The 24865-nt window shown below is 47.7% G+C and overlaps 1 protein-coding gene across 2 annotated transcripts in view; it reads right to left on the bottom strand.

Moving 5' to 3' along the window:
• Window positions 1-2961: 2961 nt before the first annotated feature.
• Window positions 2962-24865, bottom strand: part of HPS1 (Hermansky-Pudlak syndrome 1 protein) — an 83548-nt gene continuing 61644 nt past the window's right edge. The window contains exons 12-14 of one of the 2 annotated variants that reach the window (XM_037426653.2): window positions 12007-12120; window positions 6071-6159; window positions 2962-3333 (exon numbers count right to left, since the gene is read on the bottom strand). In XM_037426653.2, the coding sequence (XP_037282550.1) occupies window positions 3183-3333; window positions 6071-6159; window positions 12007-12120 (354 nt within the window). In that variant the 3' untranslated portion in view covers window positions 2962-3182. The remainder of the gene's footprint in view (window positions 3334-6070; window positions 6160-12006; window positions 12121-24865) is intronic. The other variant, XM_075881937.1, reaches the window with a different exon arrangement.

The following is a 24865-nucleotide window of genomic DNA, read 5'->3' on the forward strand; positions in this document are numbered from 1 at the left end:
GTGCGCTTTGTTTGCTGGTGAATCCGAGCTTGATGAATACCCCGGAAATGACAACGATTATTCTTCCTTGTTTGACAAGGATGACAATGATGCTGAAGCATCCTGGTTCCGTCGGGCAGTGACCTCACCAAAGAAGGAAATCTCAGCCACGTCCGATGGTAGTGGAAATTCGTCCACGTGCTCTGTGGCCGGTAGCGGATTGTCGGTATCCGTCACGGTGTCACGAATCATGGCGTACATCGAGCTTACGTTTTCGGTAGCAGGGGTCTGAGTCATGGCTGTGTTTTTGGAGACATCGCTGTAGGAGTTTCCAGACGACTGGTCTATCACGGTGAGTCCCGTTTCGCGAGTCCCCGTTTGCACTGGTTTCATTCATGAGGCCCATGGCATAGTGCTGAAGCTGTGTGTTGTAGCGATTGTACATCAGGTGCAGGTCTCTGGCGCCAGGCGCCATCTACATGTGATGTTCAGTGGCGTCGTGGATGGTCATGGGGCGCACGTCCTCAGTTGAGTGTGGCTCGTAAAGGCGCTCCTGCTCGCTGCTCTGTGGGTTCACGGGGCCGCGTGATGGGCAGTGTGTGCATTGGCCCTCTTCGTCTGGGACGAGAGACTGTCTTGGGGAGCTGCAGCTCAGACCACAGGAAACCGGGTCCTTGTGGTTGATGCACACGGTGTACCCAGAGTTTCTTTTGACTTTGAAATCTCCATGGCGCACCTTGTGAACGAGCCTTTGAACTGAAGCACCGTGGATCACGTGGAAAGCAGCAGGTTTTTCGGTGGGTGCTCAAAACTCGTTCAGAGTTGTGATTGTCGTTGAAGCCGGCAGGCCACTGGAAGGCGAAGTTGTCCCTTGCTTCGACGTCGATGCGGGAGGAGTTCTAAGGCACGTCGAAAGCAAAGTCACAGCCTGCGGCGATGTCGAGGCGAGAGCAGTCGTGAGGCCGGTTGCAAGCAAAGTTACGACCTGCTGCGATGTCGGTACGAAAGGGGCCGTGAAGCCGGTTGAAAGCGAAGTTGCGGCCCGAGAACGGGTGGTGGTAGACCCTGGTGTGTGATCTTGTGCAGAGGTGGTGTTGTTACTCTGCGAGTGGTTTGTTACATTGTTAATGTCGCACAACAAAGTTAAATGTCATCCCATGCATCGGCGGCATTGCAGGGTTGTGGCGGTGTGGCAATCACTGGCTAAGTGGTTGCGTTTGGCGCAGTGAAAGCATAGCTTTTCTATGTGAAACTTCCTTTGCATCTCTTCCAGAAAAAGACGTTCGGAGCAATCCTGAACAGTGTGTTCGAGAAAGGTGCACAGGACGCAGGGGTGCCAGTATGGGGATCAAAGTTCTGCTGATAAAGCAGCAGCGGAGGACGAGGGTGGCTGACGAATCAGCAAATCTCGCTGCGGAGTCCTCCAGCTTGTAGATGATATAGATTTCTAGAAACCACTTTCCTACCGAATCTCTACTTGTACTTTCATGAAGCTAAGAAGGTTTTTCACATGTGATTGGGCTTTTCGATATGCTGTGGCGTTCTCGGTTAGTATGGCTTCCTTTTGCCATTGGCGATAGAGGATACTGACGTCTGGAGGTAACGCCTTGGAGGTAACACACTGCAGCACCATGGCATACGGCATACTCACATGGAGATACTCAGAGACCTCCCAGGGCGTTGATGCGGATTGTAGCTTCATCATAGAGATTTCTTAACAGTCACATCTGTGGAACTTCGGACTGGAGCAACTGAGAGCAAACTGTCGAGATGTTCATCGAGTAGCATGTCGCGATGACCGAAGTGGTCCGACAGGATCTGAATGGCAACGTCATAATTCGCTTCGGCCAGGCGAATACCTTGAACGGCTGCCTTCGCTGCCCCAGCTTGGTATGTCAATAGGTATTGGAACTTGTCAATTTTCGGGATCCAGTTATTGTGGATACTGGATTGAAACTGGTCCCAAAATCTTTGCCAGTCGCATCGTTCGCCTGAGAAACTCGGGATGAGCAGCTTGCGCAGTGCGAGGCGAGACGGTGTCGTGAGAGTCGGAAGGCCGGGCGAAGGCAAAGTCACAGCTGGCTGCGATGGGCCTATGAGAGGGTCACTGAGCAGCGGTTCTGACGTCGACATATATGGGTGGGGTTGGTGGCTGCGGCTCGTTTGTGCATCGAACCCTTCCTTTAGCACACATGACCCGATCTTCGTATTTGCTTGCGGTGGTCAAGTCTGCCTCGAGAACCTCACCATGTAGCACAGCTTGAATATCATCGTCAGAGGTGATGAGGTGGGTGTGTTTCGCCACAATGATGTCGATGAGCCCCTGGAGCCTGTGAGCAGGGGTCATCGAGTCCGCCAGTAAGGTGTCGAGAGTCGATATTGCTTTGGTGATGGCTGTCCAGTAGAAGCCACGCTGTACTCTGAGTTGATCCATTGTTGAAGTCAAAGGCTAGATGACCGGGTGGGTTTCAGCACCAGAACAAAAGTGTGAGAAACAAAGAAAGAGACCCGGACCCGATCCTCTCGCTACGTCGAAGGTCAAAGGAACAATAGAGCTTGTGCCCACCGCCCCTTCTTTCTCTTTTATTTGTAACACCTTGCTGTGGCGCAAAGATGAGACAGGAGACGTGCCAAGCACAGATAAAAGGAAAAAGTACGCGCAGTAGCGGGTGACATGGGAGGGGGGGGGGGGGAAGAGGAGTGAGCGGAGGTAGCTGGACGAGAGGGGGGTCGGCAAAATAATAAAAAACGAAAGAGATCTAACGGGTGAGGAGGCGCCAGGTGTCGATTAGAGAGACTGCAGCGAATGAATGCAGAGGGTGCGTTTATTACGCGGCAAAAAAAAAATCTTAATTTAGATGACTAAAGTTGGGGCGCATTCATTATGCGAGTGCGTTCATTACGCGAGTAAATAGGGTATCTTGGTCTGAATTGTTCTGAAGAAAGCATGCCAATAGTTTTACTGAACAGTGCGAACCAAAGTGAAGAAAGCATGCCAATAGTTTTATTGAACAGTGTGAACCAAAGGATACAACCTCAATTTGAAATATGAGTGAACTAAACTTGAAGACTACTCAAAATTGTCTTTTTAACAGTTCACATAAAAATTCAGTTGGTTATGAGTAAACAAAAGCCTTCAAGTCTGTGTCCCTGCATATAGCATGAAAAAAGAAACTATAAGCAAGGCTGAAAAGAAGGCTTCTTCAGACGCAGAGGTCCTTAATTGAGGAGGGAAGTAGTTGCAGCTGCTCCAATATGGTGGTCACAGGAACACTATTTTCATGGGCACACATGAACTCCAGGCACGAGAGTTGGTCCAATGACACATCTGGGAAGCAATAGCGCATCAGTTGCCTGCAAAATAGGGGGAAACAATGATAAAATTTTTAAGTCTGAGAAATGACTGAAAATTTGGGGCATAGTAGCAAAAGTTCCTTAATTATTATTTGAGCTCACAAAAACAGGTCTTTCAACCACTAATAGAACATTCTGCTCTGGCATGTTAATTGGCTCATTGCTGTCAGACATTCTGCACTTGTGTTGTTCTGTGTGTTTTCTTACTCGCGACCTGGGCATTTCGCACAGTTTAAGAATGTATAACCCTTCGCTGTCCGCTGAGTCTGATGGGAAGTGCGCACCATTGCAGAGCACTTTACCCAATCCACTGTCAGGAGAGCCTGCCAAGGCTTTAACATTGTGCACATTTGTGTGCAAAGTTAACCAGTGCACTTCCCACAAAAAAGAAGTGGTTCCTACATGGCACGAAATGCAAAGCTGGCTAAACACACAAAAATAAAGCTAGGACCAATCATTATAAGGACAACCATAACCATGGCCAACCAATGTGGCAAGCTCATTCAGAATGACAGATGAAAAATTTATAACGCGCTCACAAATAGTACTGAAATGGGAGAAAGCAGGGGTGAAAAACAGGTAATTACGTAGCATAAATATCTATAAAACCAACATGTAAAAAATGTGGCTGATCCCTCCCTTTAGGAATCTGTATAACACGTGCCTTCGATTGATTGATATGTGGGGTTTAACGTCCCAAAACCACCATATGATTATGAGAGACGCCGTAGTGGAGGGCTCCGGAAATTTCGACCACCTGGGGTTCTTTAACGTGCACCCAAATCTGAGCACACGGGCCTACAACATTTCCGCCTCCATCGGAAATGCAGCCGTCGCAGCCGGGATACGAACCCGCGACCTGCGGGTCAGTAGCCGAGTACCTTAGCCACTAGACCACTGCGGCGGGGCTAACACGTGCCTTCACAAAGGTAGTTCAGCGTTTATTGTGTGTTGTTTGTCCGCAAGCATAAAGGAATGAATGCTACAGCAACAAATTTCAATGTGACACAAAGAGCGGCAAGCAGCTAAAAACTTGCAGCGTGCACCTCAAGCAGAAAGCCCGCACGAAATGAGCTCACACTAGATGAGCGCGGACAAGCAACTGTCACGACTTGACACTTGAAGCAGGCTGCTCAAAGAGAAAGAAACACGCACGAAACAAATGAACAACTATACACCCCAACGAGTGCTAACTTTCACAATCCTTCCTTACTTTGTGTGTGAGCAGCGCGCTCCTCCTTTTGTTAACGCGGCCGGGGCAGCGAGCGAAGTCACCTTCATGTTCTCTTCAACCACCGTAACTTGAAAGCAAACTTGTGGTGGCATCATAAGAGGTACAATGCACCTGAATCCCAAGATAAGTGTGCGCGCGTGGGCGACCACGCCTGAGAACATCTAGAGAGACTGTGACGAGGCCATGTGGAGACATGCAAACATCTCAACGCACGGGGTGGCGCGGGGCTTCGACTAAAGCACGTGCGCCCAACACGTGACCCTCGCACCATCTCACTATGAATGACGAAAATGTGGTGAAGTTGCTGAGCTCTTGAAGACTGCCAACAGTACATGGTGTATATAAAATTGCTTGCTGTCAACAATGTAAGCAACGTGCGCATTGTGGTCCAGTGCCTGTCGTGTGCTGACGTGTGCTGACGAGCGAGAGGTCACTGGTTCGATGTCCCACTAGAAAACATTGCTCTAGTTTTTTTTCTTTGCAGTTTGTTTGTATACAGTTCACTCAGTCATAACGGTGACGGAAATACATCAGCGGAGCCGGGGCAGGCCCCGCCGTAAAACACTTTTGTGTTAAATGTCTAGCAGCAATAAAAACACATTAATGTAACAGTCAAAGGTTGAAGAAGCCTTGCAACACTTTTCGAACATAGTCAGAAGCCATTACCAAGCTGCAGTTAAGGCTCCTGTAAGCATGTGAGCCAAGTGTTATTGAACTGTACGCAGGAGAAAATTTCATATCAAGAATGAATAAATATTGATTGCTCTCTTGATTACATCATGCCACATATGCTGAAAGCAGGAACACTAAAGTGGAATACTGGATGTAGCTGCACAAAATTAAATTGCATAAACTGACATATATGGTTAGGCCCCTGTATAAGAGGCATGCTCCAGACAGCAATTCTTGTCTTTTATATGAGATGTCTCTTATAAGCAGGGTGCTATGTATGCGTATTCTTACAAACCCGTATTTTACAGTAGGCACATTGGTGTCTCTTATACTGATTTGTCTCTTATATCAGTGTCTCTAATAAAGGGGTTCCATTGATTGTTAAAACATTTCTTAGTGCCTCTTCATGTTCCAGGGAGTCAATCTCTCCCTCTACCTATAAACAACTTTCCCACGTGTGCAAGAAGTCAATAGCATTGTAACATGTCATCAAGAGGGAGACGCAGTTGAGTATGCCGAACCAGTTCAGCTTCGTACAAAAATCTTACTTTTTATTGCTCGTTGGACTAGTACGAAACCAGAACAAAATTGAAGCTAAATGAATGAAAACTATACTGGTGCTTATTTAGGGCTCAAAATGCCAGAGATGACTTCAAACCAGTCCTTCAATTTTGCATTTTTTCTACTTACCAAGACATCACTCATGGGTGTAATGGTTTCTGGTATATCCGAGAAGTGTGATTTAACATTCCAGTAAAACATATCTCTTCCATGTTCCCTTTTACGGCAGCTGGGTCAATGTTCTGAATAAAGGAGATCGGTAACACCTACCCATAAAAGCTGCTGGAGATCACTCCCGGGAATGACATTTTTATTAGGTCGACAGGGTTCACAGCACACTTGGGTTTCACTGGTTTGCCCTGGGAAGCAGATCATAAAAGGTGCTGTATTTACCTTGTACTACAGCATCATTACAAAAGCAGGAAGAAGTACTGATGGTGACATTGATGTTGATGTTGCTTTATCTGCAGCGTTCACAAAGTGAATGCTCATGGCATTCACTTTAATGCCTTCAAAAGTAGTTTATAAGAGAGAGACTGTTTCAGCATCAAATAAACCATGAGCAGTCCAAATGGATGCCAAAGCATCACAAAATGGCTTAAATACATGATCACTACCATGTTATCATAGCACTTAACATAGCATCAAAACTTGGAAATGAAATTCGCTGCAGTTCAGCATTGTAATTCACAGAGTTTGGAGTTTGTACTTGAACATTGGAGGAATGCCAGCTAGCCATAGTACCATGTGACACTTTCAGTTTGCCATGTTCTTTGGCTATTGGATGGCTGCACTGTGTTCAGCTTTTTCAGGCATAAAAAATATGGGTGCTTGCTGCCTCACCTGAACACCTAGCATTGTGCACTGTGTAACTGAGTGTCTCTGCACCTAAAGCAAAATATAATAGCTTTGTTAAATGAATGCACTGTGCCATGAAAATTTGTTTGGCTTAGCATAAGCGATCCACTGAACTGAAAATCTGCTATTTCTAGGGTGCTGAAATAAAAATGAAAAAGATTTGAGGCAAATAGCATATAGAGAAGGACACATTTTATTGGATTCCCCTGCCACAATGTGCTCCCTGCCACAATGTGCTCCCTGCCACAATGCTTTATCAAAACTTCTTTTTGGTTGAATTGGTTCATTGTAGAGCAGGGGAATAACATTGCGTGTGTGTCCATGCCTTCGCTCTTGTGGATGTGATTTGGCAGCATTATTTCCTTGCTCTTTGATATTTTATGTACTCTTAGCAAAACTAATGAGCTGATGTAGTTAGCTGGCATTGTGAAACTCTGTGCACGGTCAAAAATGCTGACATTTCACGCAGATTGCTTCAAGCTTCTTAAGTCTTTGCTCCTCATTTGTTGAAGTAAGTGTAGTAAAGTAAGCATATAAGGCATTATCAGCTATGTGAAGTATGAGGCATCTGGTCATTATTTGAGCCGACACCATCAGCGCTGCCAGCTTTTCACGTCATGTCATCACCCTTTTCTTCACACTGAAGCAGATCCCCCTCAATTCCAAAATGTCTGTGGCAGAGTTAAATAACAGTCATTAGAGGCACTGTTCTCATATAACAATTCTCCTAATTAAGTTTGTTTTATAAATATCTACTAGAGTTGAATAAACAGAACATACAAATTTTGCCACTGCAGGCTATTCAAAAGTTAATTGAACCTCTTTTTTTTTTTTGAAATAGCAATCACATAAATGCTTGAGTCAAATATTTACACAATTATAGGCGTCGCTTCGAAGAATTATCACTGAAACTAGGCCTGCAAAATGGGACAAGATAAGAGATAAAAAAGACAGCGTGTTTTAGCGCAGCCGTGACGTCCAGTGTAAAGACCAAGTGCAATAATATTGCACCCCACTCCCTGTATGTTGCCTGTACAATGCAGGGAAAGCAAGCGTGAGCAAAGAAGGCGTGCAGCGTGATGCACAGCCAATGTTAAAGGTTAGGTGATCAAACACCTCCCTTAGCCCTGCTGCACATGGCTTTGCTGAACATACAGAAAGCTTGTGGGTATTATCTTGGAGGTAGTAACCTGTGTCAGGCTAAATGAGGTGGCTTTACACACCATGTATTCTTGGAGGTCGCTCAAGGAGGTGACACAGCTAGGGTTGAATGTGACTCAAGTTTCAAAGGGACACTGAAACCCTTAAAAAAAAACGAGATGATGGTGTCATGATACGTAATTTCATGCGATGAACTCGAAAATCAAGTTGAAAATTTGCATAAACCCACGCTAATAACTTCATTTTGCCGAAAACAAGCAGCAGGCGCCACGGCCACTATCGCGAGTCTCGCCGTCGCTGTGATTGGTCGAAGCTCTATGACATCACTGTCAGGAAGGTGAGGACAGCTGACTGTGCTTGGCAGTAGTCAATGCCGTGTTTATCTGTTGATGCGCTGCGCCGTGCTCCTTACCGGACTGCAAAAATTAAGCACATTTTCCTCTTCTAACCACCACCACCACTACCGGTTGAAATCGGGCAGTTGCTGTAAGTATGGCGAACTGTGAAAGTCGGACCGGGTTCGCTGTACATCCATACATGTTAGAGCCGGTCGCCACTTCAAGGGCGACGGCTGAAGTGGCACAGGAAAGCGAGTCCCCACCAGCAACCTTCACCGCGTTGGAAACATAGACTGGCCCGTATAAGATGCCTGCTAGTGCTTAATTTCACTGTAGTAAACTGTTGCAAATGATACGCTTATCAGTAAATATCAAATTCGATAAGAAACAGCAGCATCGGTACTTGCTTTTAGCCTACTGGCACGGTCCGCAGTATGCGTGGGCAGCGTGCAGAAACATCAGCTGCTCGTGGATTTCACAGCTCAGAGTGCAGCGTTGTTAATGCAGCCAGTATCGTACTTCGCTGCGGGCAACGCGCACGCAATGAATCAGTATGCTACCCCGAGAAAAAGAAAAAGCCAGACGAGTGCCACTCTTGCCCCAGTGGTGATATGTGCTCTGAACTACGCTGAAAATTGCGCAAGAATAGTTCAACTCATATATTGCGATTCGGTTTTTAAAATAATTTCGTCACTTTTTCTAAATTCTGCCCAGTGTGTTAGAATACAGAGGTGTATAAGCTGCGCTGGAAGCATGCGACTGTCGTGTAAAATAGCTGATTTCGAATATGTGTACCGATATCTTTGTACACGTGTTTTCGCTCATGCACGCACTGCATGCAAATGGAGAGGAGTGCTGCTGCTGCCTCGAAATTCGGCAGATTCGTTACTGCCACAGCGCGCTACATCTCATAGGTTTGAAGTATTTTCTTTTAACTGCAGCAACCGCTTTTGCAGCCATCTTCTGATTCAGCCCCGCTGCGGTGATCTAGTGGCTAAGGTACTCGGCTGCTGACCCGCAGGTCGCGGGTTCGAATACCGGCTCCGACGGCTGCATTTCTGATAGAGGCGGAAATGTTGTAGGACCGTGTACTCAGATTGGGTGCACGTTAAAAAACCTCTGGTGGTCAAAATTTCTGGAGCCCTCCACTATAGCGTCTCTCATAATCATATGATAGTTTTGGGAGGTTAAACCCCCCAAATCAATCAATCAATCAATCTTGTGATCCCGAGGAAACTTGTGAAAAGCGACGTCATCCCGACCATAAGTGCTGCGGCAGCCATATGCCGCGCAGCACACTTCATGCCGCGCAGGAACATGGCATTGCGAGTCCCCTCAACCTTGCAAAAACACAACTAGTGAATGTCGATTGATTGATTGATATGTGGGGTTTAACATCCCGAAACCACTATATGATTATGAGAGACGCCGTAGTGGAGGGCTCCGGAAATTTAGACCACCTGGGGTTCTTTAACGTGCACCCAAATCTGAGCACACGGGCCTACAACATTTCCGCCTCCATCGGAAATGCAGCCGCCGCAGCCGGGATTCGAACTTGCGCCCTGCGGGTCAGCAGCCGAGTACCTTAGCCACTAGACAACTAGTGAATGTCGGATGGCGAAAATCTCTAAACGGAAGAAGAGAACTGTGCAATGGCAAGAAATCCCTACGAACTGGCAGAACTGATGCTTCCCCAGACAGCAGATCGCAGCGGAAACCACAACCGCGAAATAAACAAGCTGAGCTAACTGAGCAACGCAGACAACTTGGCGCATAGTTGCCCGCCGGGCGGCGGCTCAACCCTAAAGGTGACGTCACCTCCCCACGTGTCTTTCTCGTGCTCCACCCCTGCGCGCGCACGTGCTGGGGTGTGTGTGTGTGTGTGTGTGTGTGTGTGTGTGTGTGTGTGTGTGTGTGTGTGTGTGTGTGTGCGTGCGTGTGTGTGTGTGTTCCTTTGGTCGAAGTTTGCCCGCTCATAGTGCCGTTGTTTAATGAAACCTCGCGAAAAAAAAAACGTCGTTGACATGTTGTAAGAGGTCGCGGATACCAACTTCGCAATAAATTGATGAATTCAAAACCTCTTCAGTGTCCCTTTAAAAGAAGTTATTGACATGTACATCTTATCTGTATGGAGAGGCTTACTTGAGTAAACCTGTATGTTTAACAAAAGTGCTCAAAGCAAAACACACACACACACACACTATGAGAGCTACAGAAGAAGCACTAAAACGTTTAGCAGTAGGAGTTATCTCTATGACAGGTGCACAACTGCTGAAACAGGATTTGAAGAAATATTTAGTGCAGCAAAACGGAGATTTTGGAGCATGAAAATCTAAATTTGAAACAGTCCAACAACGAAGGCTTACATTTAGAAATTAGAAAATAAAGCAAAATATGTACAAGTCATTTAACATCAGTTACACACGAGCACTGCTATTTAAAATAAAAGCAATGCTTTGAATAGCTCTCCAGAGCAAATAATGATGAATTGCACATTAGCATTTGCAACGCTTCTGAAATGATTTTACAGGCGCTACAGATGCTAATGTGGACATGCCAACCTGGTGACCTCAAAACTCGGGAAATTTATTACAAGAACAAGTGGGGCTGGCGGAAAAAAAAAACTGGCAAACATTTGTTTATTGTTTCTCAGGGAAGCAAAAATATCATACACAGCTCTCAATGATTGCAAGTAATCTTAGATGTCAGCGATCACATTCATACTTGTAATTACATGGCATGTGCTGCAATACTCATTACGGGACAAAATGTAATCTGTCCTACCACATACAGCTAGCACCTTCTCAATCTTAGTACAATTTTTCACACGGTACGAGTGTACTTCGGCCAAAGTGGCTAAAACAAAAGGATTCTGCACGTGACTCAACAAGTGCAGGAAATTTTAGATCTGCTGTCTCTTTCCTTCACTTTTCCAGTGGAATTAGGGTTATGATCTGTGCACCTGGATTAGAGTGAATCATGATGTCCAAACTGCAGGTATGAGGCCTGCATTTCTTGCTAGAATTAATGCGAGTGAGAAAATACTGAGGTTGGTTTGGAATTTTCGCATAGCAGGGCACAAATTGAAAATTTTCACGGTTCAGGCTAAGCTGGGTGAAAAAATAAGATATTGTATTTAATAGGCACACATGGCGCAGCTGTCGCATTTTTATCATTCAATGGACACACATGGCATAGCTGTTGCATCCTCATCATGATTTCAGGGTCTGGAACTGAATGCAAAGTTATATTCGTTTGCTTTGCCACTTTGCCAAAAGCTTGTGGCTTTCACCAAAAATATTCCAAGTGTAATTAATGAACAATTTTCACAGAATAACTTCTCATTACCGATGCAAGAAATATGCTACAAAGAAATCATTACTTCTGGGGTTTTGCTAGCCAAAACCATGCTATCATTCTGAGGCATGCTTTAGTGGAGGGCTAAAGAAATTTTGACCATTTGGTGCTCTTCAACGCGCACTGACATCATACAGTAGACAGGCCTCTAACATTTCGCCTCCATTGATGTCCAACTGCCCCAGCCAAAATCGATCTCACGTCCTTCAGCTCCGCAGGGAAAGCATCACTTAATATGCGTTGCACTCATTATGAAAGACAACTTCCTTCAACTGTTATTTTATTGAATTGGGCCCAGTGAAGCTGATAATGGAAGCTTCTAAAAGTGTGCTTGCGTGGGTGGGGAAAGGCATAAGTGCGTGCATGTGATTAATGCATTGACATAAGCGGCTTCAGGCTAGCACACTAAAATGATGATTAAATGGCAGGAAAACATCCATTCAGGAAGAGATAAAGTGGCCAACTCAACAAAGGAAATGAGTACACACTCACAGCTTGATTCTCGAACCACAAAGCGTACGAGAAGTGCAGCTTCCTGTTGACCCACATGATAGTGAAGGATCCCTCATGGCTATGGCGCTGGGCCAACTCCCAACCTTTCCAAATCTGCAAGCATAACAGGAAAAAGAAAACTCTTGCCTGTATGATGGGGACCAGAGCCTAATGTACACCAAACTTTGACAATTGCTGAGAGAGCAACTAGTATGAACTTTTCAGAATCTCTTTAAGTTGCTGGCCTTGCAGATCCCTAGAAAACATCATCAAGAGACTAAATTACAGCTTTTTTTCTGAGGTACACAGCGCGACTGATTTAGACTTCAGATTACATATCCCCCCACCCCAATTACAATTCCCTGAATGCACCTGCTTTTGCTGTTTTTGATCATGTCGGTGCAAAATGTCTGGAGGTAGATGACGTCCTTAGCTGGTCTGCTGGTGCATGATGATTCATTACAGGAAGGAAGGGCGCTAGGAGAAACATTTAATGTGGCACTTGCTGAGGTGGTTGTTGCAGTGGAAACCCTGCGGTACTTGGGATCGCATATACTTGAAGCATGTCTTCTGCGGCAGGAACTGCAGGTGAGCTTTATCCTGCAATCCTTTGCTCGATGGCCTTTGGACGCACAGCGCAAGCACGGGCTGTTTTTTATCAGCTGCTCTTTCTTGACCTCAAGAGGAATAACGGCGTTGCAGCTGCACATCCCATGCTGATCAGTACGGCAGAAGAAACACTGCAACCTTGCAATAGATGCAATGAGCATAACTGACGCCATAGAGACATCACCATTCACTTCGTCAGTGCGTTCGTCCGTTGTAGAACTTGGACTTGGGGTTGCATGCTGTTCTCTGCTTTCGAGCTCCACCCGCATGAAGAGTAAAAGGTCGTTCAGCTTCGCGTCGAATGCTGCTGCCTCATCTACTGGTACACTTGACGAGGAAGTTCGAGCCGCACGTACGTCGGAAGGCTGTGTAAAGGCACGGCGGCGTTTTTCTCGCGTGAAAGAAATGAAAGAAAAACCGATGTCCCTTGAAAGAGCTTGTTGCAAGATCCTGACAAGCATAGCTGAATATGTAAGTGTCGGTACGTTAAGCACACTGAGGCAGCGAACATTCAGTTGGGTGGCATCGTACAATCTTCGTAGCCCATGGATGTCATTGGCGGTAGTCACACCTGGTATATTTCACAATGCTGTCAGATGGTGCTGGATAACCATTGCTTTATCGCCGAATCGTTCCTTCGATATACCTATGGTGTCGGCGTAGCAAGATTCTGTCGCGGGAAAACCCGCAATTGCTACTGCTGCGTCCCCACACAAAAAACTTTTTAGGTAGCAAAACTTTGTGGATGACGTCAGGTTGTTATTGAGGTAAATGAGCTGTTCAAATTGCTCCCACAAGCCTGTCCACTGCGAGATGTCACCTGTGAACGTCGGAATCTGCAGCTGCAGCAACCGAGGTGCCATGAATCTTGTGGGAGTTTCGTTTCTGTAAGCCGTTTATTAAGTGTTTTCAGTACTACGAGCCTGAGCATGGCTGTTCTGCTCCTGTTCCAACTGACTGATTCGGCAACGTAGCTCAGCGAGCATGCTGACAGCTTCATCTTGATACTCCGCTATAGCTGCATACTCCTCGTTAATATGATCTGTCGGGATATAAAGCTCGTACTGCTCATTTATCTGGGAGAGCTCGTCGTTACTGGAGGAGATTCGCTGCTGTACAGCAGTGAGCTTTGCAATGTCGCTGCTAGCGGTGTCAAGCAAGATCCACGCTTCCTGAATTAGCTTCGAGTTTTGCATGCGTCGTGCAGATCGCTTGCCTTTTAGACGATCCATTAAGAGAGCACCGTTGCTGGACGACGTCGTTGCCCCAATGCCCATATTCGGGTCCACTATTCGTCAAATCCTCACCGCCCGCGACGTGAAGCGAGAGTAGAAGCTCTGTCCGCCGTGCGTAGAGGGAAGGCTTGTGCGCACATGGGTTTTCGGCACCAAAATATGTGTACGCTATGACGTTAATTGGCACGGAAGAATTCAGACAGAAGCCATCATTGCCATGATTGAAAACGATTTTTTTCTTCTTTGCCTTCACTGGCTGGCAGTATTTATTCTATTTTCAACAGACGCGACACAACAAACTGCACTGTGGTGACATTTCCTTTTATTTTGACACTAATCTTCTGTAGTTAAACGCCAGAAGGCCACAAAGTGCTGTCACTCATACTTCTCCGAACTTGAGTCCGATGACATCTGTTTCTCACTAGTTATGTCGCAGAGTGCATCATCCTTCATTACATCCAATGCATTGCTAATGCAGCATTTGCAGAAAGGCTTGCGCACCATCTCTTCTGGGAGAGATTTCCATGCTGGTGACACTCAGCCACAAACGGGCCCGAGCGGTGGACGTCGTAGGCGGCCAGCAGGGGTCTTGGGATTGTAGCCCAGCATCCACTCACTGTAGAGCTCATGCACGCGATCTTTGAAGGATTTATCAAATACTACGTCCAGTGGCTGGAGGATTAATAATAGTCCACCAAGGATCACGAAAAGGTCCGTCTTGCCATTGGACAGGACTACCTTTACATTGACCGTGAGGTGGCCTCGAAATGAGTCCTGCAGCAACATGCTCGGTCACTGAAAAAGCGCACTGGGTCACCGATTCCACACGAGTCAAATCCACTCTAGCATCAAGGATTCATGAACCCTTTCTTGTTCGCTTTCACGATAACACTCTAGAGAAAGTGCTTTTTTGTAGCCCTTTTCTCTTGAAAATGATATAAGGGGGCAGCTTCTTTTCACTGGCTGTGCACGGGAGCATAACTGTAAATTGTGAATACTTGTTGGCCATTAAGAGCTTCACTTACTTGGATTCTTTAGCGGTCACAGTCCGGTTCGAGGACACATCAAGGTAGATTGGAGTTTTGTCGGGCTTTCCCATGTGTCCCATCATGTAGCAACGTTGCAGACGAAGCCCTATGATGAAGCGCTGATACTCGACCAGCTTGTTATCGAAATATTCGGGCAGTTTTCGGCACACGGAAGCACACCGCCTCAGTGCAAAGCCCTTCCACTTTATAAATCGGACACCCACAATAGCAATCTCCGAGTACAGAGTGAGCCCAGAGTCGCGTGCTATCTCGACAGCTTTCACGTGGTTGCAATCTGCTGCTGAGAGCTTTCACGCGGATGCATTCCGCTGTCATGGGTAGCAACCTTACACGTAGCACCCGGACGAATTCGGCGAGTAGCGTTTCCAGTTCGGGGTTCACTGTAGTCAACGTTTTTAGATACTGTTAGTTGGAAAAGCTCGCTCCGAAGCCGGTCCCCACTCATATCCGCTTAGAGGAGCGGCGCTGGCGTAGCGTTGAGATTGAGCTGCCGCCGCCACCCGCGTCTCGCGGCAGCGTTAATCTTTTTTTTATTTCACTTGTTCAGACCACAGCGGCGGGAGCTTGAAAGGAAGGTTAGATTTTGGTCATCGCAATAGTACTTAACATGATACACGACAATCAAGCATGCTTGATCAAATGGAATTAGCAGTTTAACATAGTAAACATGCCAACCTGCAGCGCGCCGGGCTGTTGAAGTGGCTATGTCCCTGAGCAAAACACTTACGATCGGAGGCACTTCTTCAAACCCCCAAAATTACCATGCAGTTCTCGGGACATGAACAGCTGCTGTTCCACAAAAAGCCTTCCTGGTGATAATCAAGACGTACATTTCCGACTCACATTTTGAATCCGAGGACCTAACCACTTGCTGCGAGCACATCGTAAGGGGAAACGTGAAACTTTACTGTGGCATGTAGACACCTAAGGCTGGTGCGTTTTTTGAATTTAACGGAATATTCCTGCACACTTGTCTAAACCAGCAGCATTAATGTGCAAAAGGAAACCACTGAAACTTAAAAAAAAAAAAACTCGAATTTCGAGGGCCGCGTGTCCGCAAGTGGTGACTGTGTCGAAGATAACATGAAAAGCAGCGATGAAAAGCAGCCCCTCCGATCAAGAGTTGTGTCCAGACGTAGCAACTTGGTCCCCTGTATTACAAGACCGAACATTGTTCTAATCCTGGAAGGCCGAGCTTAACCAGAAAGAATTTTTTTTAAAAGTTCGCTCTTTGTGCTACACTGAAAGCTTCAAAGCTAAGTCAGCCAGAGGGTTGCACTACGAAATGGCTGATTACTTGCCTGCTCCTTAAAATATTGAGCCCTGCTGTTGCTTATAGGTTGAAGTCAAAGGTGAACATACTGCCTCTGTCGACATCGTCACACCTTAAACAAATAAATTATCAAGGGAATGCTTTTAGAATTTGGGTTCAAAGAGGTTTCGGTCAGCAATATCAGTTGTGCTGGAGGAAGACCGGTCAACAGTTAGTCCCCTTGACTGGTAGAACCTTTGTAACACCGTGTTCTCATTTTGTGAATGTCGTTCTACACTATTTCTCCAAAACTGTGGCCCTACTAACCGTGTTTTTCAGTTTTTTGTACTCAGGCGTAATTTTTGATGAAGATTCGGTAGTTTCGCAGATTTCTCTCTTTTTTTTTTTTTTTCTTCTATCGAGCTCGCCGATTCTTCCTTGTGTTCATGTACGGTGGGCAAAAGTCTTTAAGGGACAGCCCAAAAGTGATCCCCCACACGTCCCGGATCTTCGGGGCTGATGTTGCGGTCGAAATCGAAGGAAATTAGCTGCTATGACAGCCCGTGTATATCTTCAGGTGATCAACATAACTGAGAAAAGTTGGTACCATCTGCAAGCTCGTGAGCTTCAGCTGGCTTCCTAAACAATGTTCGCTGTATGCACACGAGAGAACAAGCTTCCCCCAACAACTGAGGACAAAGGTGCAGCCTTTTGTTACCACCACTGCTTTGTCGATTTCGACAATAACATTGTTTTGAACAACTTTGAAAAAAAAAGAACTTCCTGGATAAGGTCGGTATTCCTGGATTGAAACTTTTCTCGGTCTTGTACTGCAGGCAACCAAGTAGCTACCTCTGGATATAACTCTGGATCGGAGGGAACGCCAGTAGCTTCGTCAACATAGAAGTACTCCATGTTAACGTTAGACGAATCGCCACCAACAGCCAATACACGGCGATGCCGCCTCACTTACGCCCTCGAATCTGTCCAGAACCGTGCGGCACGGTTTATACTGTCTAACTATTCATACACAACAAGCATCTCGGCACTAAAAGCAGAGATTAACTTATCCGATCTGGCTAAGCGCCGCAAAATCGCACGTCTTAACCTTTATCATAAATTCTACCATTCTTTGCCTTTAGATAACCCATACATCAGAAGAGCCCACCGCCTTTCCCGCAACAGTCACTGTAACGCAGTATATCCACAACAAGCCCATACTGTGACCTTTCATCAATCGTTTTTCCTGCGCACAGCCCAAGACTGGAATGACCTGCCCACCGAAGTCACCACTATCATCGACACCCAAGCATTTAAACGGCTCATCGAAACTATCCCATCATAACTACCATTATATTGTTAGCCTTAATACCCACTCCCTCATGTAATATCCCAACCAGGACCTTTGAGGTAATAAAATGAATGAATTGTAATGATGATTGTAGTGGGTCATGCAAATCTCGGCACACACATTGTCAGTGCTAAGCACGAGACGCTCGGCCCGGACTGTCACTCATTTTGCTAGCTAGGCCTACGCTCCTACCTGGTCTCGGATAACAGTTTTGACTGTCTCCGTTCTATATTATAATTGGTGGAGTTTGCAGGGTCTCCTTGCAATCCTGGAGTTGCGAAGCCGGACTGTACCTGCTGTCATGACCACTGCATCTGCCACAAGCCCTCCTCCTATGGCTTCCCAGGCCATTGTGTGCTCCGGCGCGGTCCGTCAGCGGGATCCTCCCATATTCAGCGGCACTGACGACCACGACGTCGACGACTGGCTGGCTACTTACGAACTCGTGTCTTGAACAAATGGGACGAAGCCACGAGACTGGCCACTGTCGGCATTTACCTCAGTGGCATTGCCCACTTATGGCTTCGGAACCATGAGACCGACGTTCCCACCTGGACAGCATTCAAAGCAAAGTTCAGCGAAGTCTTTGGTCGTCCTTCTGTCCCCAAACTTCGTGCGGAGCAGCGCCTTCAGTCGACATCTCAACTGCCTGGTGAGAACTTTACAAGTTACATAGAAGACGTCATTGACTTGTGCAAGCGCGTCGATGTGAACATGACAGAGGTGGACCGCATCAAGCATATTTTTAAGGGTATTGACGAGGACGCTTTCCAGATGCTCATTTCAAAAAGCCCTGCTACTGTCACCCAAGTTACCGAGCTCTGCCAAAGCTATGATGAGCTCCGCCGGCAACGTCTCGTCACCCGCCGTGCTGTCCCACATCAGGAATCGATGTCCGGCTTAACTCTCTCGCAAGACCCCGTCCTCCTCTCGCAGATCAAAGATTTCGTGCGCGAAGAAGTTGCCCGCCAACTCTCGCTCATCTCTGGCCTACCGGAGCGCAGTGCACCGCTTAGCCCTACTCTACGGACTATTATACGAGATCAAGTGTCTGAGGTCCTTCCTCCGCAGCTGGTGCCACCAGTCAATGCACCATTGACGTACGCCGAAGCAGCAGCACGACCACGACGACAGACGTTCCAAGCGCCACCTCCACAGCCTGCTCCTGTTTATGCCGCCCAGCCGCCACGACCTCCAGTTCGCCAAGTCCCTAATCCATGGCGCACTGCCGACAACCGACCGATCTGCTTTTCGTGTGGTCTACCTGGGCACGTCGCACGTCTGTGCCGCCGCCGCCCACTCCACTCACGTGAAAACCTACGTCTATACGAGAACGATTACACGTACACTCAATACACCCCAGACCCCGAATTGTACGCTCCTCGTCCAAGCCACCGACCAGCTCCTGATCGCCGATCTCCTTCTCCACGTCGACGCTCGCCCTCCCCGATGCGCAGACACCCCCCTACAATCGACGCGGAAAACTAAATGACGCAGTTCCCGAGGCAAGAACTGCGTCCTCGTCGCAAAGCACAAGCCCTCTTCGTTCGCCGCCGAATGTAATTAATGCCGTTCTTGAAGGTGTACTTGTACTTGCCCTTATTGATACTGGTGCCGCAATTTCTGTCATCGCCGAAAAAGTTTGCCGTTCAATTCGAAAAGTGACAACGCCTTACTTGGGTTCATGTCTTCATACTGCCACTGCACAGCCTGTGCAGCCCGTGGCCGCGTGTACTGCCAGACTTGTAAGTCAAGGAGTGCCCTACACAGTCCAGTTCATAGTACTCCCGCACTGTTCTCATGACATCATTTTAGGTTGGGATTTTCTCTCCCATCACCAAGCCGTCATTGATTGCGCCCGTGCCGAAGTCGCCTTTTGTCCCCTTGGTGATGCGCTACCAGTGCACGATCGCCCTTCCGACGCGAAGTTGGTCATTAGTGACGACACCCAAATCCCTCCACGCACTACTGTCTTCGCACCTGTGTCGTGTTCCACCGTCGTCGACGCTACCGCATTTTTCACGCCTTCCGCTGCTTTCGTTCATCGCCGCCTATCACCGCTCCCAACCGCTCTCGTTACTCTTCAAGGTGGTGCGACCAACGTGCCTGTAGAGAATCCGTTCCCACTCACGATTACGCTACTTCGAGGCGAATGTATTGGTTCGATAGAATCGTTCGAAACCATCGCTACACTTGACGTTCCTGATGAATCATCGGAAGTCAGCGCCCTCTCCTGAAGTTTCGTGAATGACCCTTCCACTACCGACATTTTCAATCGTGTCATCGACGAAGGCCTAAACCCACAACAGAGGTGTGAGCTTTTGAGCCTCCCTGACAAGTTTCGACCATCTTTTGACAGTCACAGCGCTACTTTAGGTCGCACATCTACCGTATGCCACCAGATCGACACAGGTAATCACCCACCACTACGGCAGCGACCATACCGTGTTTCGCCAACTGAACGCCGTATCATCGATGAACAAGTAGGTGACATGCTAAAGCGAGGCGTCGTTCAACTGTCAAACAGTCCTTGGGCATCGCCGGTTGTTTTAGTTAAAAAGAAGGATGGCAAGATACGCTTTTGCGTAGATTATCGTCGCCTAAACAAAATAACACGAAAGGATGTTTATCCTTTGCCTCGAATTGATGACGCCCTCGACTCTTTACAAGGCGCAGAGTTCTTTTCCTCCCTTGATCTACGCTCTGGGTACTGGCAAGTGCCCATGAATCCGGATGATAGGCCAAAAACTGCATTTGTTACACCAGACGGCTTATACGAATTTAACGTGATGCCATTCGGGCTATGCAATGCGCCGGCAACATTTGAGCGCATGATGGACACTATCCTACGAGGCCTCAAATGGAACATGTGTTTGTGCTACTTAGACGATGTAGTGGTATTCTCGCCCGATTTTCCCACGGGCGAGAATACCACTTTCCCACGGGCGCTTTGTCCGAGATTTCGCCTCGATCATGGCGCCTCTGACAGACCTACTTCAGGGAGACCGCAATCTATCTGCGTGGTCTCCAGCTTGCGACAGTGCCTTTGCGAAGCTCCGTGAACTGCTTACAACACCACCCATACTGCGTCATTTCGATTCAAGCACTCCCACAGAAATCCACACAGATGCTAGCGGTGTCGGTCTTGGCGCTGTACTCGCCCAACGAAAGCCTGGTTACCAAGAATATGTTGTTGCGTACGCGAGCCGCACTCTTACAAGAACAGAAGCAAATTATTCGGTAACTGAGAAAGAATGCCTAGCGATTATCTGGGCCATTACAAAATTTCGGCCTTATCTGTACGGCCGCCCTTTCGATGTTGTTACCGACCACCATGCGCTCTGCTGGTTATCCTCCCTCAAAGATCCCTCAGGACGCTTGGCACGATGGGCTTTACGGCTCCAAGAGTCTTACATCCGCGTCATTTATCGCTCAGGCCAGAAGCACGCCGATGCTGACGCTCTTTCGCGTTCGCCTGTTTCTACTGATATTGCGAGTGTCTCCATCCAAGACAACTTCCTTCCACTATCAGGACCCATCAACATGGCTGCGGAGCAGCGCAAAAATTCGTGGATTGCGTCTCTGATGGATTACCTATCTGAAACACTCGCCCACCCGCCATCTCGAGCGCTACACCGACAAGCCTCTCACTTCGCCATCCGTGATGGAATACTTTATCGCTGCAACTACCACCCTGACGGTCGCAAATGGCTACTCGTCATACCCAGGCATCTCCGCGCCAGCATATGTGCTGCTTTCCATGCCGATCCGCAGTGTGCGCACGCCGGTTTGTTTAAAACCTACGCCAGGCTACGTTTTCGGTTTTATTGGCGCGGCATGTACACATTCGTTCAAAAGTACATTCGATCTTGCACAGAGTGCCAATGCCGCAAGCACGATCCTAGCCGTCCTACTGCACCAATGCAGCCGTTACCGTGCCCAGTGCGACCATTCGACCGGGTTGGAATAGACCTTTATGGTCCTCTACCATATACATCAGCTGGGAATTGCTGGATTATTGTAGCGATCGACCATCTCACGAGATATGCAGAAACGGCCGCTCTACCAGCCGCGACGGCACGTGACGTTGCGTCTTTCCTGCTGCAACGCTTTGTTCTGCGTCATGGCGCTCCACGTGAACTTTTGAGCGACCGAGGCCGCGTGTTTCTCGCGGATGTTATTTGAGAACTTCTTGCAGAATGCCATGTAATTCACCGCTGTACTACCGCATATCGCCCACAAACAAATGGCTTGACCGAGCGTTTCAACCGTACTCTTGGCGACATGCTTTCTATGTATATCGCCTCCGACCACACAAACTGGGAGCTTATCCTTCCTTACGTAACGTACGCTTACAACACGGCACCTCAAGCGACGACAGACTTTTCTCCATTCTTTTTACTTTATGGTCGAGAACCATCATCTCCAATTGACACCATTCTCCCCTACCGACCCGACTCATCCGAAGGCACACCACTTTCCGAAGCCGCGCGGTATGCGGAAGAATGTCGGCAACTAGCTCGCACCCTTACAACACAAGAACAAGGGCTACAGAAATTTCGTCACGACGATGGACGGTCCAACTACCAATTTTCGCCCAACTCTCTTGTTTGGCTGTGGGTGCCCCCCAGTGCTGCTCCTGGTACCTCTACAAAGTTTGTCAGCAGGTACCATGGACCTTATCGCGTCGTAGAACAAACTTCCGCTGTTAACTACCTCATCGAACCCCTCACGGCCACTTTGAACCTGCGTCGCCGAGGCCGTGAAATCATACATGTGAATCGCCTCAAACCATATCACGAACCACTTGTCCTCATGACACCTTAGAGCCCTTACTTGGCACCATCTTCAGCGAGGGGAAAATATGTAATGATGATTGTAGTGGGTGATGCAAATCTCGGCACACACATTGTCAATGCTAAGCACGAGACGCTCGGCCCGGACTGTCGCTGATTTTGCTAGCTAGGCCTACGCTCCTACCTGGTTTCGGATAACAGTTTTGACTGTCTCCGTTCTATATTATAGAATGAATGAATAGAAATTCGCAGTTTCTTCTAGTTACGGGGGTTTCCTTTTGCACTTTAATGCCGTTGATTTAGACGACAAGTGTGCAGGAATATTCTGAAAAATTCGAGGAACAGCACCGGGCTCTAGTGCCAATGTACCATGTTGAATTTTGATGTTTCACCTACTATGTGCTCACAGAAAGGGATTAGGTCCTCGGATCCAAAATGTAGGTCTTGACTGTCACCTGGAAGCCTTCTCATGGAATAGCAGCTGTGCAAGCCTTGAGAACAGATTTATTTGGAGTTTGAAGTAGTGCCGCCTATCGCAAGTGTTTTCCTCGGAGGCATAGCTTCTTTGACAGCCCAGTGCGCTACAGGTGGGCATGTTTACTATCCTACTGCTGATTCACTCAAGCAAGCTTAATCATCATGTCACGCGTGAAATACAAATTGCCAAAGATCTTTAAAAAAAAGCCATTTAAATACTGGCTGTATGCCATCTATTGCACTGTGTTCTATTTTTCTTAAATTTTACTTCCATAACTTTGGAAGCCCTTTGTAGTGGACGCTGAGTGCTATGTTAATCCTCTAATGGATGGCGCTGTCGGCATGCGCGCGCCACCTCATGTGGGGTATATAGCAGGGGGGCAGTTGGGAATAAAGGGGGGTCTTCTTGTTGTTGCTATGAGCCATGCTCGTGTCTTACTCGGCGTCTCTGAACATGGTGTCAGAAGTGGGCGTCTAACGCGGAGTTATGGAGGAGACAGACGCCGGACCTTCTCAGCTCAACTTCATTCACGTCGGTACACCGGGACTTCAGCCTCCGTCGCCTTTCAACTTCACCAGCCCTGGGGAATGGACAACATGGATAACGAGGTACGAAGATTACGCCTTCGCGGCCGGTATCAACACAGCCACCGACGAGGTGCAGGTGCGAACTCTTTTATATTGCATGGGTTCCCAAGCACTTAGCGTCTTGTCGTCGCTAGGACTGTCTGCTCCGGAAAACCGCCCGTTTGCGGAAGTCAAGGCTAAGCTCACTTCGCATTTTGTCCACCCTATCAATGAGATTTACGAGAGCCGCCGATTTCACCGCCGAGTGCAACAACTTGGGGAGCCGGTTGATGAATTTTTCACCGCGCTCAGGAATCTTGTCAAGCGTTGTGGGTACAACAACGCCGAGATCGAAGACCGCCTTGTGCGAGACAAGTTTGTCGTTGGATTGCGGAATGAGAAGCTATCGGATCAGTTGTGCCGATGTACGAAACTTACAGCTGAGGAAGCGTTGTGCCAAGCGCGTGTTCATGAAGAAGCCGAAAAAGAGCGTCTATCCCGTGAAATTCCCAGCGAGAACGGGGCCTTTGACAGCTTAAACGTGGACGCGGCGCAACGCGCGAAGAACGCTTCATCGCGTCGCAGCAAATCTGTGCAGCCAACTCAGTCTACTTGCGATTACTGCGGCCGTGGTCACCACTCTCGAAAAGAATGCCCAGCTCGCAAAGCCACATGCAATTTCTGCAAGAAGCAAGGTCATTTTATTGCTGTTTGCCGGGCCAAGCATCGGAAAGAGCTGTTAGGCTCAGTGGAACTTCACGCGCTCAGTACGCGTCGGGCACGATATGCCGACATTCACGTGAATGGTCACCTCGCACACTTCAAGATAGACTCAGGGGCCGAAATAACGGTGGTTTCACCTTCTTTTCCGGCATTACCTACTGTTTTGGATAAAGTGGACGCCGAGGTATCCGGTCCTGGAAATCAAAGGCTGCACGTTCTGGGATCTTTCACTGCTACCTTGCAGTGGCGTAACAAAGTGTCTGTGCAAAGACTGTATGTTATCAAGAACCAGACGACACACCTCCTGGGATTACCAGCAATTGAAGACTTGGGCATCGTTCAGTTTTTGGACTCTGTGGATGGTATTCCGTCATCTCAATCAAAAATTTTTCGTGGGCTTGGCGAAGTACAGGAAGAATACCACATCCGCGTCGCTCAAGATGCTCGTCCCTTTTCATTAAGTGTTCCTCGACGAATACCTCTGCCTCTGCTAGAGCATGTGAAGAAGGAATTGGATGAAATGGAAACCCAAGGAGTCATTCGCAAGGTTGACACGCCTACCGCATGGTGTTCAGGCCTCGTCGTCGTGCCGAAGTCGTCGGGCGGGTACAGGCTCTGTGTCGACTTGACGAAGCTTAACAAGGTTATCCAGCGGGAACGCTACATTCTGCCGACAGTTGAAGACATCTTAGGTCAGCTTGGTGGGGCACAAATTTTTTCCAAGCTCGATGCAAGATCCAGCTTCCACCAAATAAAACTAACTCGTGAGAGTGAAGAACTGACGACATTCATCACACCTT

This window comes from Rhipicephalus microplus, chromosome X (assembly GCF_043290135.1).
Source record: "Rhipicephalus microplus isolate Deutch F79 chromosome X, USDA_Rmic, whole genome shotgun sequence".
NCBI lineage: Eukaryota > Metazoa > Arthropoda > Arachnida > Ixodida > Ixodidae > Rhipicephalus > Rhipicephalus microplus.